This window comes from Syngnathus floridae, chromosome 16 (genome assembly GCF_059516105.1).
Source record: "Syngnathus floridae isolate MCC-2025c chromosome 16, RoL_Sflo_1.0, whole genome shotgun sequence".
In the NCBI taxonomy this organism is placed as follows: Eukaryota; Metazoa; Chordata; class Actinopteri; order Syngnathiformes; family Syngnathidae; genus Syngnathus; species Syngnathus floridae.
This window is the reverse complement of record NC_142428.1, coordinates 7848951-7865309: the sequence shown is the minus strand read 5'-3', so window position 1 is coordinate 7865309 and position 16359 is coordinate 7848951. Positions and strand designations below refer to the sequence as shown.

At 40.3% G+C, this 16359-nt stretch overlaps 2 protein-coding genes across 3 annotated transcripts; one reads left to right on the top strand and one right to left on the bottom strand.

Moving 5' to 3' along the window:
- The first annotated feature begins 8791 nt into the window (after positions 1-8791).
- Positions 8792-15307, top strand: LOC148385465 (cytosolic 5'-nucleotidase 1A-like). 2 transcript variants are annotated; one of them, XM_088400493.1, is made up of 9 exons: positions 8792-8929; positions 9027-9259; positions 9518-9667; positions 9755-10008; positions 10958-11125; positions 11381-11510; positions 14030-14152; positions 14231-14415; positions 14659-15307. In XM_088400493.1, the coding sequence occupies exons 4-9, from the start codon at positions 9826-9828 to the stop codon at positions 14992-14994; spliced, it is 1125 nt and encodes a 374-aa protein (XP_088256619.1). In that variant the 5' UTR covers positions 8792-8929; positions 9027-9259; positions 9518-9667; positions 9755-9825; the 3' UTR covers positions 14995-15307. The 2 variants fall into 2 exon arrangements, with proteins under 2 accessions (XP_088256619.1, XP_088256618.1); XM_088400492.1 differs by lacking the exons at positions 8792-8929; positions 9027-9259 and having other exon boundaries at positions 9517-10008; positions 14659-15306.
- A 137-nt stretch (positions 15308-15444) lies between these two features.
- On the bottom strand, positions 15445-16294 carry LOC148385464 (interferon alpha-inducible protein 27-like protein 1). Its single transcript, XM_088400497.1, has 4 exons — positions 16104-16294; positions 16003-16035; positions 15748-15909; positions 15445-15637 (listed from the first exon to the last, which is right to left on the bottom strand). Exons 1-4 carry the CDS (start codon positions 16111-16113, stop codon positions 15543-15545), a joined length of 300 nt encoding a protein of 99 aa, XP_088256623.1. The 5' UTR covers positions 16114-16294; the 3' UTR covers positions 15445-15542.
- Between the last annotated feature and the right edge of the window lie 65 nt (positions 16295-16359).

The following is a 16359-nucleotide window of genomic DNA, read 5'->3' as shown; positions in this document are numbered from 1 at the left end:
GTCTTAGTATATTGGCAAGCAGCTGGCCAACACAACGTTAGACAGCCTGCCCTTGAAACTTACCCTTGACTACGCTGTGAATTCTCTTAGCTGCTGTAGCTACTGCATTGATTTTTCTCTCTCATCTATTACACTCCAGGGAGTGGCGTGGTGTCAATCTGGACCTCTGCGTCCATTTCTCAACTGCGTTATCCTATTGTTGCTCAGACATGACCCACTTTTACAGAAGCTAAAAAGAACAAAGACCATGCATTTAATAAAAAAAAAAAAAAAAAAAACAGCCTTTAGTGCCTAACCAGTGAGTTGCGGTCAACTGCTAGCACACCTCTGGGTCCAGTCAGTATCATTGTACTTCTTGCACTTTGTCATAATTCTGCTCCTAATGTAGGAAGACTGCATTGACTAGAGTTAGTTGCTCTAAGGTTCTCTGTATGACCGTGTTGATGACCCCGCAGACGAGTCCCAGCAAGCCTGGCTGATTCTGGCTGAGGAATTCACAGTCAGTTGCACAGTTTTGTTCAGGTACAGCCTGATGGACGAGCATGACACACCCTGCACTCCAACCGTCTCGCACTTTTCTTTTGTCAAGGCTTTATTGGTGTTTCACCTGCTTCCTGTGCACTTTCCCTCGAGATATATTTGCAGTTGAAAGAAACCATGTACAAAATCTCAGTACACACTGAAATTTATACATTTTGGCTGCAATTTTATATTTGAAGAAACACTCCTACTTTCTTTCATCGTTTGGGAGACATAAAGATAACTTTTATCAGTGATTTATTGTAGACAAAAAATACACCACTTCCATTAATGATTTTTTTAAAATGATCAGTTTTCCAAATCAGATATTGGCAAATGTTTTGTTTTGCTTTCACACAAGATAATCCGTCTGCTTTCACTGAGGACTACTGTGTGTTATAAATCAAATTCAAATGTCTGTTTATATAGCTTTTAATTATATTATTTTAAAAAGCTTTAATTTTCGGTATTTGTTGATGTATGTGGAAATTTTAAATATGTGTTAAATGTTCTAATTAATCACATTAAAATACCATATTTTTACAGATTAACATTACATAACATTTCATCAATTTAAAAATAAAAAAACTGATTTATATATAGTTTTAAAGTGTGCTGACGCTATAAAAACTAATATAGTTAGGACATCCAAATCATTACCAGGGGAAAGTCCCCTCTTTCTTCTATTATGTAGGAAATAACAATGCAGTCAAGACATCTGACAATGCCGTCCATCACGTTAAAAATATGAGTCATCCCTTCATTTTGTCAGTGACCATATTATGCGCACTTGTACTAACTACACCAGGAAGTGAAAGGAAAATGTAGACTGAAATCAGACCAGGAAGAAATATGCGCAATGTTTATATCCTCATGTTCACATTCATGTGGAGTAACAGGCTATACTGATACAATGCTGCCCAGATCCAAAGACCTGCTCCCAAAAGAGTCGTGCTGGTTTCTTTTATTCTGTAAAATTGCATTGGTCTTGTTCAGATCAATTGCAAAATATTGTGTTTCAATTTTGAAGATTTGGTGGCCCTGTATCTTGCCGAACGACCTAAAAAGCAGACTTTCCACAATAAGTAGTACCAGTGAATCTTGTTGTCTAGGGTTCAACCTGCCGGTTCAACCCTGCAAACTTGACAGACCAGAAATTCGGCTCCTGAGTTTGAATCTCGCCCACGCAGAAGTTCAGAAGTGCACATGTGAACACTTTTACTCACATGCACGTGCGCTAGAAAACAATTGTGCATACACACATCTAGAATATTTAAAGTCTCCATCTGGGAGCCACGAGGAATCCTTATATGCTTGCAAAACATTTTACTTAAATACTTGTATTCTTGCTTCCCTTCCATTATTTTAAGGATCATTGATTTCCCTTATTTGTCTGAATACGAGATGTATGCAATCAGGGTGGGACTGTGGAGAATGGAGGATTTGTATTTCCTCTTTCCACGCACGCTCAATCTCATCCTGACAATGTGTTTTTTATGTGTGTGACATTGAGATGTGGCGCAATCACATATAAAGTGAAAGCCTGATAGAAGAGTGACAATGGGATGATTTGACCTTTGACCTCATTTATTTTAGACACGCATCATTTTATAGATTGACCATTTGTCCAAATTTACACACCAAATTTAAATTTGTCCAATAGGCATGGATCTTATACGTGAGTGCTGATAAAAATCAACTTCACCTTTTCAAGCCTTTGAATTACGCAATGCGAGAAAGTGCATCTTCGTTCTTGGAACGAAGGAGGATGAAGTTTTGCAACATCCGCTAGCTTGTGCTGAGTCTTTTGCCTCTGTAGTTGTCTCTGTAGTTTAAAATACACACACTCACATACACACACAAGCAATATTTCTATCATGGTTGTCTTCGGTCTAGCCCATCTTATATTGTGTGTTTACATTGGGAGGCGGCGTGAAGAATAACCACAAACACACAGGTCTGGTTTGGTTTGTGATTCCTTTGGCAATCTTCCTTATCACTGACCTCCATTTTCTAAATGTGGGACACGTGATAAAGTCGGAAGATGAATAGTTTTATCTCGCGGCAACATCAAACTCACTGTGTGTAAATGGCAGGATTGTATTAACCACTGTGCAAAGAGATTTTTGGCGGGTGAATGAAGAAGTCCTGAAACTTGCTCAACACTTTGGCCCGCACGCCCTTCCCTTAAATCTATTTTCAGGAGGCTGACGGTCAAGGAAGTTGTGGGAAACACAAGCGGGAAGAGATGCTCAAGGCCTTGTGGGGGCAAAGACACAGGTTTAAGGAAACTTTCTCCAGTCATACTGTACTTTCTCTTGCTATGCCTACTGACCCACATTCCTGCAGGATTGTGTCATTGGAACTGAGCCGGCAGTCAGTCACTACTCACGGTCATAATCTTTATCCCCGGTCTTACCGCTCCTCCCTGTCAGCCTCTCCCACACTCTCCTTGTTTTTATCTTCTTTTATCGACTTCCTATCTGACAACCACAGTTTGTTGTTCACCAGGTATGTGTGTATACGTTTGCCGGTCTGGGTCACGCTTCTTTGCTCAATTCCTCCATGCATGCCTTGCCCTAAAAGTCCGAAGGTCGGTGTTACATAACAGTGATGATTCAGTTGTAACAGGCTGCATGTGTTCCCCTTTCACTGGGCTGCTGTTAAGATAGTGTTTGGCTTGTTATGGCACTCACTTCAGGAAAGTCACACTCTTGCTCTCAAGACCAAATAAACATACTCAGTCTCACATGTTCCTGTTTTAGTACCAGTTGGGCTTGGTTTGGATTCTTCACAAATTTGTTATCTCTGTCAGTGCTTTACATGATTTGTGTTAGTCAACAATCCAATGTTAATTTTGTTTGGATTTTCATAGATGATTGTCAATTTTTGTCTATGTGAAGCCCTTTGAGACTGTTTGTGATTTAGGGCTATACAAATAAACTTGACTTGACTTGATTTAAATACAGGCTAGAGTGTTAATTGGAGCCATGTAGCCATGCAATGTCAATGTATCAGACCTATCAATTTGCCTGTCTAATCTGGTGATAATCCTAATCCTGTTAGTGTAAACACTGCCTGCCATCTGTGCCTGCAAACAATATTAATGAACCCATCAAAAGGCCTTCAAGATGTCAAACTGTGAATGTTCAGTGGCTGAAAATAATGTTACTTTTGACTCAATCACAAAGAGGATGGAAAGGTTCTGTAAATGAGCGAAAGATTATTTATGGATATAAAGGATAGGCAATTTATAACACAATGGCAATCATAAATAGTTACAATAGTACTTTAACGTACTAATTTAAGTCGTTCATTGACCAATCTTGAAACTTGATTTACTCAAGTCAAGTTTCCCTGTTGAAAAGTACTGAAATTTCATTAATCTGTTCCATCAGAAGGAATATTTTGGACATGTGCCTGACAGGGTGTGAATTTGGTAGCTGGCGCAGGGAAGACAACATATTTAATTCATAAATATATGAACATTGTGCATCAACCTCTCTTGTACCATATTCTTTTAGATCACCTCATTGGGCAACAGTTATGAGATGAAGATATGAAGATACCACTTCATGGTAGGGATGTGCTTTTGACATGTCGAGACTCTAGTGTGCCATTACTACATTTAAAGAGAATGAAAGTAGCCTGTCCTGCACTCCTGTGTGAAATTACCAACCTTAACTGTGACCCACCTCCACACAAAGCTATGCCACACGCTTCACAGAATTTACTCTTGTCATGAAACTACATTGTAGAGCCCCTAGTCTTGGTTTTAGTCAATGCTTCTTCTGTGTTTACACATGTGGAGAATGGATGTCTTGAATGTATAAGTATGTATATACATTGTATGCATAACATTTGTTGTCAAGTGCAGTTATATAACAAAGTTATATAAGAAAAGTTATATGTAACAAAGTTATATAAGAAAAGTTATATGTAACAAAGTTTTATATATAAATATACGAGTACACATACACACACATACATTCATCTCAGCTATTTAAGAATGTTAATTAGATAATTAAATTACAAAGTGACTTCACACTTGCCGTGCAAAGAGGATTGTGTTTGTCATTTCTAAGCGATAACGACAAACTTCTCACGCGTGATTATGAAGCCTGGCAAAGAATTTGAAAGAGCTGAAGCATAACTTCCTGGTATACATAACATACATAATTTAACAATCTAGGAAGTACTTAATTACTACATTAGAGTAATTTACTGTAACTGCAGGAACAATCATCAAACAACTATTAACGTGGCTTGTACATAATTATAGACTGACAGTCAGCAGAAAGTTGGATGACGTGAAAGACAGTTTTAGGGCAACAAGTTACAATAGGATGTTTTATTCTTAAGATGTTCATTTATTATAGTGAATATTACACCATGGTGAACCAGTGGCTTGCGCGTCCGCCTAATGATTCTGAGGTTCACTCTTCAAATCTTGGTCTTTCTGTGTGTTTTCCCCATGTTTGTTTTTTGTTTTTCTGGACACCCCAGCCTTATCACACATTCCAAATACAAACATATATATTTGAAGCCTCCAAAGGTGTTGATGTGAGTGAGAGTGCTTGTTTGTGCCCTGAGATTGACTGTTGACAAGACCTCTGTGAGTTTGCCAGAAAGTGGGAACAGGCTCCAGATGACCTGTGACCTTAATGACGAAACACCGTACATAAAATAGGTGGATAAATATTTTGTTGTCCAGTATGTGATCTATAATGTACACTGAAGCTTCAAATTTGCTTCATGAACCAGTGGTTGTATTTTTTGGACTCCTCTAGGGGGGATTGCTGTTTAAATTCTGGTTTAAAGTAAACTGACTTGCCATTTCCTAAACCTTTTTATTTAAACTTACGATTCAAGAACTGGTTCAGAAAGCAAAATTGAAGCTTCATTTTCCCATCATGATTGTATACACTATAATGGAAATGGGTCTGCTTTGTGGGGGGTCGGCTCCACTGGCTGCCACGTAATTTGAAGCCTGATACCATTAGTAAAACAAGCAGGAAAAACAATATTGTATTAGCATTACCAAAAAACATACAAGCAGGTCTATCCCTAAAATAACTTTAAAAACAGAAATTGGGTTGATGAGTTGAAACATTCAAATGTGATAAACGTGCAAAAAGAGAAATCAGAAAATGGCCAATACTCTTTCACATCACTGTATAAAAAGCATATTTAGTTTCAGCAACTTTTCACTGACGCACATTTCACACCTTTCCGGGAATCCCCAGGACACAAAATGCTACTCACAATTGTTTCATTGCTAATAAGGTGTTGTATTGTGTCTTGATGTGCTAGAGGATGAGAGGTATTAACAGACATGGAAATAAGTTGTAACTTGTTACTGAGGGCTGAGAAGCAGTTAAACTCACAGCCGCTCTGCTTTGTCAGCCAGCAGATGTTCTATTGTTCTGCTCGGCGGTGTAAAGTTGCCTCTGCAGAAGTTGGGACATGGGCCGCACCGTTTGATTGTAGGCCCATTGAGTGTTGTCGCCGCCAACCCCCAGCGCCTTCTGCACCCCCAAGCTACTAGCTGAGTCAAGGGGATTTGCCCTCCCCCAACTCCAACCCCCTGCAGACCTCATCTTTGTTGCCTCCACCCCCACAAACACACTAGGTATCTACTTTAGTGTTTGTGTGTTCTTTGTGTCCCCCTTAGGCCTAATCAGATGACCCCCATTCCCCACCCCTAAACACATCAAAAGGCAATTTATTGACCAATTACTGCGTTGTGAGACTACAGACGACAATGTATTTGCATCAATATGCATTTGAATGCAGATATAATCTCAAACTCATGCAATCATTTTGATTAGGCAGGGACTGTGTATGCGAGGGTTGTTGTCGTCCGTAGTCGTCATCGTCTGCAAAAGTGGAGCAAACGTAATCAGAATGCGTCCCACTATACAACCTGTGTATTAAACGCTCAGGAAACGCACACGCAGTACACACTTCCTGTTTTTGTGTTGAACCCAATGGAGGCAGGAAGTGAGATGAACTGCTGTTCTGTTGACTTTGACTCAGATACACCGGGCTGGCTGGACAATCACATTTGAGAAAAGCAATGCAAACAAATTGAATTAAATGACTTGAGTGCTCTGCAGATGCTTTTAGTGGTCTGTGCACCACGTGTGACCTTCATACGGTTGGTTCCTTGGAGGCCTGATAACACGTCTGAAGAATATGATGTTCAACTGTTTTGCTTTTGTGGACCTGTTGTCAGTTCAATCCTGATTTGTCTGTCAAAATAGACTAATTTCTGATACAAGTTTTTGAATTACTACTCAAGCACAGATTGCGATTACTTTTGCAAATAGGCAAACTGAAGTTCTAATACATTTTCACAGTCTTGGCTTCTGGGGTAAGCGTACCCTCTTTATTGTGTAGTCTACTCCACTCATTCTGGATTTTATCCCCACCCACTGAGACAGGATGGCTGTCGTTGCGACTATTCCTTCTCCTAAAGTACAGTCTATTCTACGAGGCATGTTTCCAGGGCAAGCCGACAGTGCAGGTAACCTAGAGTAAGTGAGCCACGAGAGCAGGCTCTTCTGTGTATGTGTGTTATATTTTGGGCTAGCATTTCCCGCCACCCAGGCTGCAGAGCGTGGGGCGTGGTCTGGCTACCTAGTCTCGCGCCAAAATGCCGGCGTTATTTAAATCAGCTCAGTGGGTGCGGCCCAACTGTCTCCTGTTAACCCTCTCTAACTGTCTCCTGTTAACCCTCTCTGGTCTTCAGCCTTGCAAGCACAACACAAAGGTGCAACTTTGATTTAAGTACGGGTCTCATTAAAAAAACAAAAAAAAAAAAAAACAGACAGATACAGAGAGCAAGAGAGAGACACACGGACTGACAGTTGCACACAAAAAATAAATAAATAAATAAATAAATAAATAAATAAATAAATAAATAAATAAATAAATAAATAAATAAATAAATAAAGCCAAACAAAGCCATGCTGTTTATAATTTTAGCCAACTTAAAACAAATACTGTTTTTTGACAAAAAACAAACAAAAAACAACAACTACTGGACATGCAGTAGAACTTTGTCGCAGCACTTAGCGGTAGGAAATCCAGGAAAACTCAACCCAGTCACTGTCTGTCCAATTACAATTCAAGTTAATGATGAAATCCAAGTATCATCGAACACTATACAGATGGTATACATATATTTGCTTCCCATATATATGTATTTTTGACTGTAGAAGGAATAGCCTTAAGGTCAGAACACCGCACCAGACAGACTCCCTTGTCCTCTACTGCTCTCTAGTGGTTGTCTGAGACTTCTTAAAGCACATAACTTTTTCAATGTTCTGTCTCTATTTTAGTTGTTTAAATGCAATGTTTTTGTCTCCAAGTATTTATTGTTGTGTTGATAATTTTTTTCTACGATAATTCAACTGGGCTGAGCTGCAAAAATTGGACAACAAATCCATTGAGACAAACCTTGTGCCATTCATGACACAGCAGGGCAACATCCTTGATGGCCCATTCAAATTAATTAACTTTTGAATGACTGAACCCAAAATGTAATTTATAGATAGTGGCATTTTAGATGTTAAAATGTTACTTTTCTACATAGATTTCTATAGTAAAATTGCAATACTTTACTTTGTACATTTTAAATGTTTAAACATACGTAAAAGCTGTTACTTATAATTAATTGTTTCTAGCCAGGGGAACCCAAGACACTAGATTCAGAAATTGATCATCTACTGTGTCAACGCATAGTGATCACGTGATTAAAGTAAACTCCCATCAATCAATAAGTGCAATAAGTGAAATGTGGAATACAGATTATTTAAATACTTTCTGGACACGTTTTTGTTGTATTTTCTACCCTTTTAACATTTACTTGCTCCTTTTAGGCCTTTAAACACACTGTTAAAAACATACAAATGCATTTAAACATGTATTGTAAGCGTAATGGACAACAAAAATATTGCACAAAGAGTGTAACAGTATAACGATCTCACTAAAGCTCGGGGTGGGTGTGCAAAATCCTGTTTCTAATAGCGACCAGAGGGAAAGATAAACATGAAAATTTCTGGCATCAGAACAAGGACCCAAGACAAAGTGGTGTGGGCGAGAGGTTGGTGTTGCAAAAAGTACCAACATTTGTTAACTGTTTTTATTGAGCCGTGTGACAAACAAAGCATAAAATTGCACATTCTGAGTAATACATGAAAAGTTGTGTGATTTTACTGCTTCTTATTCACAATTACCTGATGCAGAAAATGCTCTGTCAGCTTGGTTCCAGGCCCATTTGTAACTGAACACAATGATAATGACAGATGGATAAATGGATGAAGCATCTGTTCATTCTTTAGTCTCTACAAAGATGTCTGCTCAGCATCATCGACACAAGTTGTCCTGGTACTGCTCTAAATTGGTTTGTTATTTATACTGTAATACGTTTAATAGTTTCAAAGCACATTTTACACTTTCATCTTTGTATCATGTGTGTCTGTTTCTTTGTCTGATGCTAGATGCTGCAATGTTCAGGTGCACCAACCACAATGATCTGAAGTCTTCTCCTAAGTCACTGGATTGTGCAAGTGTCCCTAATATAATGGCCAGTGAATGCTCTGCCCATGTACGACCAGATCCTGGAAGTGGGTGTCCCTTCCAGTGGTCCCTCCCACCTAGTCTTTGGTTGTTGCCTGGCAACACCGAGTGCTGCTTTGGTGGCAACATCCTGCAGGGGCTCACATAATAAGAGGTGAGACAAAAAGCCGGAGGGGGAGTAAATCACGCATAGAGGACTCAATTTCCCACACTGCTGAGCAGCAGTTTGTCGTGGTAGAAAAATCAAAACGCATATTACGAACATGCAATCTGTTAGAAAAAAAATCCAAATATATTTGCAAAACTATCCCTATGTAAACATATCAAATCAACATATAAAAATGTGAAACATTGTTGTCACAATACTCTGCGACATCCATTCAGTCATGCAACAAGCGCCTGTCTCACTCAGTCAGATGCTCTGCTGCTCCAGGGAATGCAGCACAACACTGAAAGGGTTAAAACAAGGGGGAGGATGCCATTTGACTCCACGCCAATAGTTGGGATGAGAGAGGAAAGAAAAGCATAGAAGATCTTAAAGAGAACAAGCGCAATGCTGCGGGTAAGAAGAACTGTCAACATGAATGTGGCTTCTCCTTAAACGAGGGCACACCTCTTGGTATGCTTCTGCGTGTTATTCCTTTTCCAGTGTTCAGCCGTGCTGCTGCAGTCTGATTGATCCTCTATGCTGCGTGCACTCAACTCAAATTGTTCTTGTGCATGAGTGAGACAGCACTTTGGTGGGGAGACGACACAGGAGGAAACAGATTTTTTTCCAAAATGAATTTAAACAATGGTGAAACTTCCAAGGTCAGTGGACAGAACCCAAATGGAGCAAATAGCAGCTGGAAGGATACCAAGAGACTTGGGAACCCCTCTACTCCGACTCGGAAGCTTCAACCAGTGAGTATGCTTGATTGATTTTCCTAGACTCCATTGCGCAACCTGTGGATGCACCCACATCAAAAAGTACAAGCTGCATTGCTTGCAAGATGCATCGCATCATCTCGGTTACACATTTGGCATTGATAAACTGTCGATAATAGATAGATAAAAGTTTCTTATTCTATATTTATTTTCTTATTTACACCAACTTAACCAACAACTCAAATGGCGAAGCTTTCTTTCAACCAAACTCAAGTCAAGAAATCAAGTCAATGTTTGCAGTGTTAACATTCAGGCATTGTGGTATGTGCTCTTGCAGAGGGATGAAATGTTTTGAATCACTGTCACCTTGTCACTGCCAGCTCGGTAACAACAAATGACTCTTGGCCATAGTGGGAAGTGCTACGCTAAAACCTTCAAGATTCAAGATTCAAGAGTTTTTTATTCGCCATGTTTGAGCGTGCCAAACAAGGAATTTGACTTCGGCAAATCACAGCCTCTGTTCAACATTTAGGTGACTAACAACAACACTCAGGACATGTGAAAAATGAAAGATATTCTCAAACATCCCCTGATCTTAAACTGATCTTAAACTCCCAAGAGGGCAAGGAAAAACTCAAAACTCCAGCTAGGGGAAATGAGAAACCCTGAGAAGAGACCACAGATGGGAGGGTCCCTCTTCTAGGGAAACCTGATGAGTTAGTTCAACTCAAATGATTTGAGGACACTGATTGCAATGATTCATTTAAATTTAATACCGTAACTCATACAATAAGAATAAAAAAAATGATTTGACTGCAAATAACTCAGATATTTATGAATAGCGTATATAATAGCGAAAAATGTAATATCTGCTTGACAAAATGTATTTTTACTTTGACACTAAAGTACATTTCAGAGCGAGAACTTCTGCCAACTGTACCGTTGTCGACTCAGAAACGGACTCACGTACTCTGTCATCACTCAGCCCAAACCTGAAAACGCTATCACCATCGCCGTGTCGTCGCGGGTGCTCTTCAGCATGGAACGTGAGCAGCAGATCTACGAACGGCAAGGCATGGAGGAGTATCTCAAGTACCAGCTGGAGCATGAAAGTGAGCCTTTCAGTCCTGGCCCTGCCTTCTCCTTCGTCAAGGTCAGAGTACAGTTCAATGGTGGGAGGTACAAATTAAATCGCCATATGATGTGGCGGAATAATCCAGCCATCATAAATATCTCGGTATGTCACAAAATTAGTCATTAACCCGCCCCCGCAGCGTTTTAACACGCTTTGTAAATCTGAAGGTGGTGAAGAAAAATAAGGATTAACGAACACACGTGCATCTCCCCCGAATATTCAGGAGGCTTATATATATTTCCATCTTGAATGCGCACTTGGTCTTGTTCCCAGGCTCTGGAAGCTGTCAACAGCCGACTACGGGAGCTTTACCCACAGAGCGAGGAGCTGTTTGACGTGGTGCTCGTGACAAACAACCACGCATACGTGGGCCTTCGCCTTATCAACACCATCAATCATCATCGTGAGTAACAACTTTTCATTTAAAATTATATGTCTGTAATGTTTCTGGGGCACATTTAAATATGACATTTGCTGCCATGCTTAGCTTCCTTTCACTCTGATGCCATGACCCAGTTTTTGCAGGAAGTCACACCCTAGTATCCTGTGTTGACATTTATGGAAGAGGAAAACAAATGGATGTAGATTCTCATCCTATAGTGCAAAAGTTGTTTTGGTTCATTTAAGTCCCTCATGGTGTGCAGTTCCCAGTTTGCTGTTTTTTTAACGGGTTCTTTCTCATGATCCACACACCAAATAAGGCTCCCCAAGAGAATTGCGGACCGCCACAGCCATCACTGGTGTGATCAAGCAGAGTGGAGAAAAATGCACAGCTTCCAACATGTTACAGTTGTGGGCTTGTGTAAAATGTGGAGAAACTAAGTGCAAGGAGGCAATGTACAGTTCTAAAATAAAATGTACAGAAAATAGGCAAACAGGTTTCTAATAACAATAAAAAATACTTAACTAACAAACAATACTTAATTGAAGTCCAAAAACAAGATTCAAAGTAACGAGCACTGGAATGCTCAGAGCGCAACAGGAAAAAGGACGATCAAACACAGACATTGCCCACATAGTCAAGTTGCTGATGGTGTAGGTGTCTTGTTAGCAGGCAACATGGAATTGATTCCTCCTCATGCTCTGTTGGTTTTTTTGGAAAGCCTTACTATATACATGGTCATGTTTTCATTAAAAAAAAAAAAAAAAAAGGCTTACTATACATGGCCTTTAAAAAAGCATTACTATACAATGTATAGTAACACTTAAGCATGCCTTTCCTTGTGGGCCGCATTCCAACATGTTTTCCAAGATTCCCTCGTTAAGTGCACCTGTGTCAAAAGTTAGGCTTCTGCAGAACGTGAAAATGAACTGATCTTTTCACTCAGGTGTGTTTAACGAGGGTAAGTTGGAAAACATATTGGAACGCGGCCCCCCGAGGACTGAAGGTCGACACCTCTGGTTTAACTGAAAGTGAAAAGTGCCACACCCGCCCTCACCCCCACCTCCTGATTGGCTGGTTGATCTGTGACGTCACACAGACACTCCATTAGGTACACCGCTATTTTCAGGTGTACCTAATAACAGGCCACTTCATTAGGGAAAAATCATGGTTAAAGCTTAAATGAAAGTGAAAAGTGCCACACCCGCCCTCACCCCCACTTTCTGATTGGCTGTTTGATCTGTGACGTCACTCGGACACTCATTAGGTACACCACCATTTTCAAGTGTACCTAATAACAGGCCACTTCATTAGGGAAAAATCATGGTCAAAGCTTAAATGAAAGTGAAAAGTGCCACACCCGCCCTCACCCCCACTTTCTGATTGGCTGTTTGATCTGTGACGTCACTCGGACACTCCATTAGGTACACCACCATTTTCAAGTGTACCTAATAACAGGCCACTTTATTAGGGAAATATCATGGTCAAAAGTCACAAGTGTCAAGCTCCAGTCCTCAGGGCCGTATTCCAACATGTTTTCCAAGATTCCTTCGTTAAGTGCACCTATGTCAAAAGTTTGGCTCCTGCAGAACGTGAAAATGAACTGATCTTTTCACTCAGGTGTGTTTAACGAGGGTAACTTGGACAACATATTGGAACGCGGCCCCCGTGGACTGGAGTTTGCCACCCCTGGAAGCTAGGGTTAGGGTTTCAAACAACTCGTCTGATTTGAAAAGGAGTTATTTGTCAGTTTGTTTTGTAGCTTTTACTGTATATAATATGAGGTGCTCATACATTTATTTGGGTTGACAGTCATAATGGTCCTCCGAAAGAAGGACCATAACAACAATGTGGCCTGCGAAAAAAATGAATTTGACACCCCTGCTATACATGGTCTTTATTTTTAAATAAAAAAGCCTTACTATACATAAAAAGCCTTACTATACTTGATCTTTTTTTTTTTTAATAAAAAGCCTCATTCTACAAGTTCTTTAAAAAAAAAAACATGTTTTTTTATAATTAAAAAAAAGCCTTATTAACCAACACAGAAGATAATTCAAAACAAGGCAACAACGAGTAACACTTGAACAAGACATGATTGGCTGGAGGGATCTGATTGGTTGATACAAGAGACAGGTCTGACTAGAACAAGTGGAAATAAAAACCTGACAAGGCATGAACAATATTCTGAACAACACTGTTGCACAGTAGGTGGCGGTAATGAACCTTATTCATCAGATGCCACGCACATTCACAAAAACAAGACATGAACAAGAGATTCAGGAAAAAACACACATAGGATGAAATGAAACGAAATTCAACCAAACAATGCAAAAGTCAACCAAAACGCAGATCATGACACTTTGTCTTTTCTACGTTTCTCCACCCACATTCACAAAAACAAGGCATTAACAAGAGATTCAGGAAAAAACACACATAGGATGAAATGAAACGACATTCAACCAAACAATGCAAAAGTCAACAAAAACACAAATGATAACACTTTGTCTTTTCTACGTTTCTCTTTGATTCTCTTTCAGATTTATTGATTGAGCGCTTCTGCATGACTGGAGGAAACAGTCCTATAGGTTACTTGAAAGCCTACCACACAAACTTGTACCTTTCTGCTGACTCCACCAAGGTGCGAGAAGCATTGGAAGAAGGTCCGTGCAAAGCCATAAAAGTAGTATATTACTAATGGCTTGAATTAAATAAAGGCTATAACTGTGTTTGTGTATTAGGTATTGCAGCAGCCACCATGTTCACCCCGGAGAAGATGAAAGAAGTGTCGGACACTCAGCTTCGCGTGGCCTTTGACGGAGACGCTGTCCTTTTCTCAGATGAGTCGGAACGCATTTTCAAGGCCCACGGACTGGACAAGTTCTTTGAGCACGAGAAGGCTCACGAGAACAAGCCTCTGGACCATGTAAAATATACACTCAGTGAACGGTTCGAATAGAATGCGATTCGTGGACATTTGTTGCAGAAGAAAGGAACCATATTTGGATACTCAAAAGGCTGGCAGTTACAATAAAACTATTTGATTCCTGCTAGAGGGTCATGATTAGATACTAAAAATAATGAAAGCACAATTTAGAATGGCAGATCCCTATTATAAGTACAGTATGATTTTAACAACTCAAATGTATGCTCTTCCATCTTGCTGCAGGGCCCACTGAAGGGATTCCTGGAGGCTTTGGGAAAACTACAAAGGAAGTTTTTTGACAAGGGCCTACGCATGGACTGCCCTATCCGCACCTACCTGGTCACGGCTCGCAGTGCCGCCAGTTCCGGTACCAGAGCCTTAAAAACGCTTCGGTCATGGGGTTTGGAGATTGATGAGGCGCTCTTTCTAGCAGGAGCACCCAAAGGCCCCATGCTAGAGAAGATCAGGCCGCACCTTTTCTTTGACGATCAGATGTTTCACGTGGAAGGGGCGGCCGAGCTAGGCACCGTGGCCTGTCATGTTCCCTACGGCATTGCACAGAGACTTGCAAAGAAATGACTCTATTACCAGATTGATCAAGAGGCCCTAAACATAAGGATGTAGAGGAAAGTACTTAGGTATAATGGTGGAAATGCTCTGAAATGTATAAAAAAAACCCATTTATGCTAATGTGAATTAATATCATTCCACTAAAACAAAAAAGCAGAATTGTCTGTCTATAATGTTTGTCTATCATAAATTTGTTAAATATCAGTTTTTATAGTTTTATTTTAATCTTGCACATTGGTGTCATGTACTTGTTGTGGTTGATTAACTTATTACAAATCTAGATGTTGTGAGATTTAAAAAAGGTATATTCGTCTCATTACAACAGAACAGTTTCCACATCATGATTGACTTTTAAATTCTCCAAGCTGTCTCGTCTAGTCTTGCTTTGACCTTTATCTGCCTTTAATCAGCAAAATCAAACATGCTCAAATGTACCACAGACTATTATGACACCAAGTATGAAATTGACCAATTTCATTTATTGAATTAGGATTCATATTCGTATCACATCATTGATATTATATGAAATGGTATTCATTTGGCAAAAAGGTTTGGCCTCAGACGATTTTAGCAATGAGTGCTGCCGCACCTCCTGCAGCCGCACCTGCAGCGCCCACAGCTGCAGAGGCCGCAGCCGGTATACCAGCCATGCCTACAGAAAAGTAACATTGCATTTATCTACTCTAATCTAGTGTAACTTTAATAGCACAGCAAAAGTATCAAATATAAAGTGTGAAATTGCATGGTTTTTCCGCGGCTTACCGGCAGCCTGCAAGATAGCCACCGTGCTCCCTGCCGCCACCCCTCCTCCGTTGGCGATGGCTGCGGCGGACATCATGCTCGCGGCGTAGGAACCTGCCGCTATCCCAGCTGAAGTAAAGCCGATAGCTCCTAGGGCCACCGGAGCCAGAATCACCGAACCAGCTGCACCAAAAGTTCAATCAGCCACATTAGTGCACGTCCACAAAAGGCTATATAAGCCCAAAATATGTTTTGATTATGCAAAATACAGCTTACTTGCGCCCAAGGCACCCACAGCAAGAGCCGTCACTGCAAACAAAAACACAAGCATGTTAAACTATTTTCTGTTATAATGGTAAAGAGCGAGCGATACTTACGCAATCCCATGTTGTCTTTTCTGTCTTTATTTGGATGGATGTGTGTACTTTCAGCCAGCAGGCTCGATATTTAAGTGAGTCCGGTGTCAAACAAAATGTCAATCTGCTACGCCCCCAAACTATGAAAAGCTTTGGATTTTTCCAGGAGAAACGTAACTTCCCTTCATCTACTGGGAGCCTTTTCATTGGATAGGAGGTTAGTTTCGTTTTTCCGGAAGAGACTCAAAGCCTCACGTCACATGATCATCATCACATG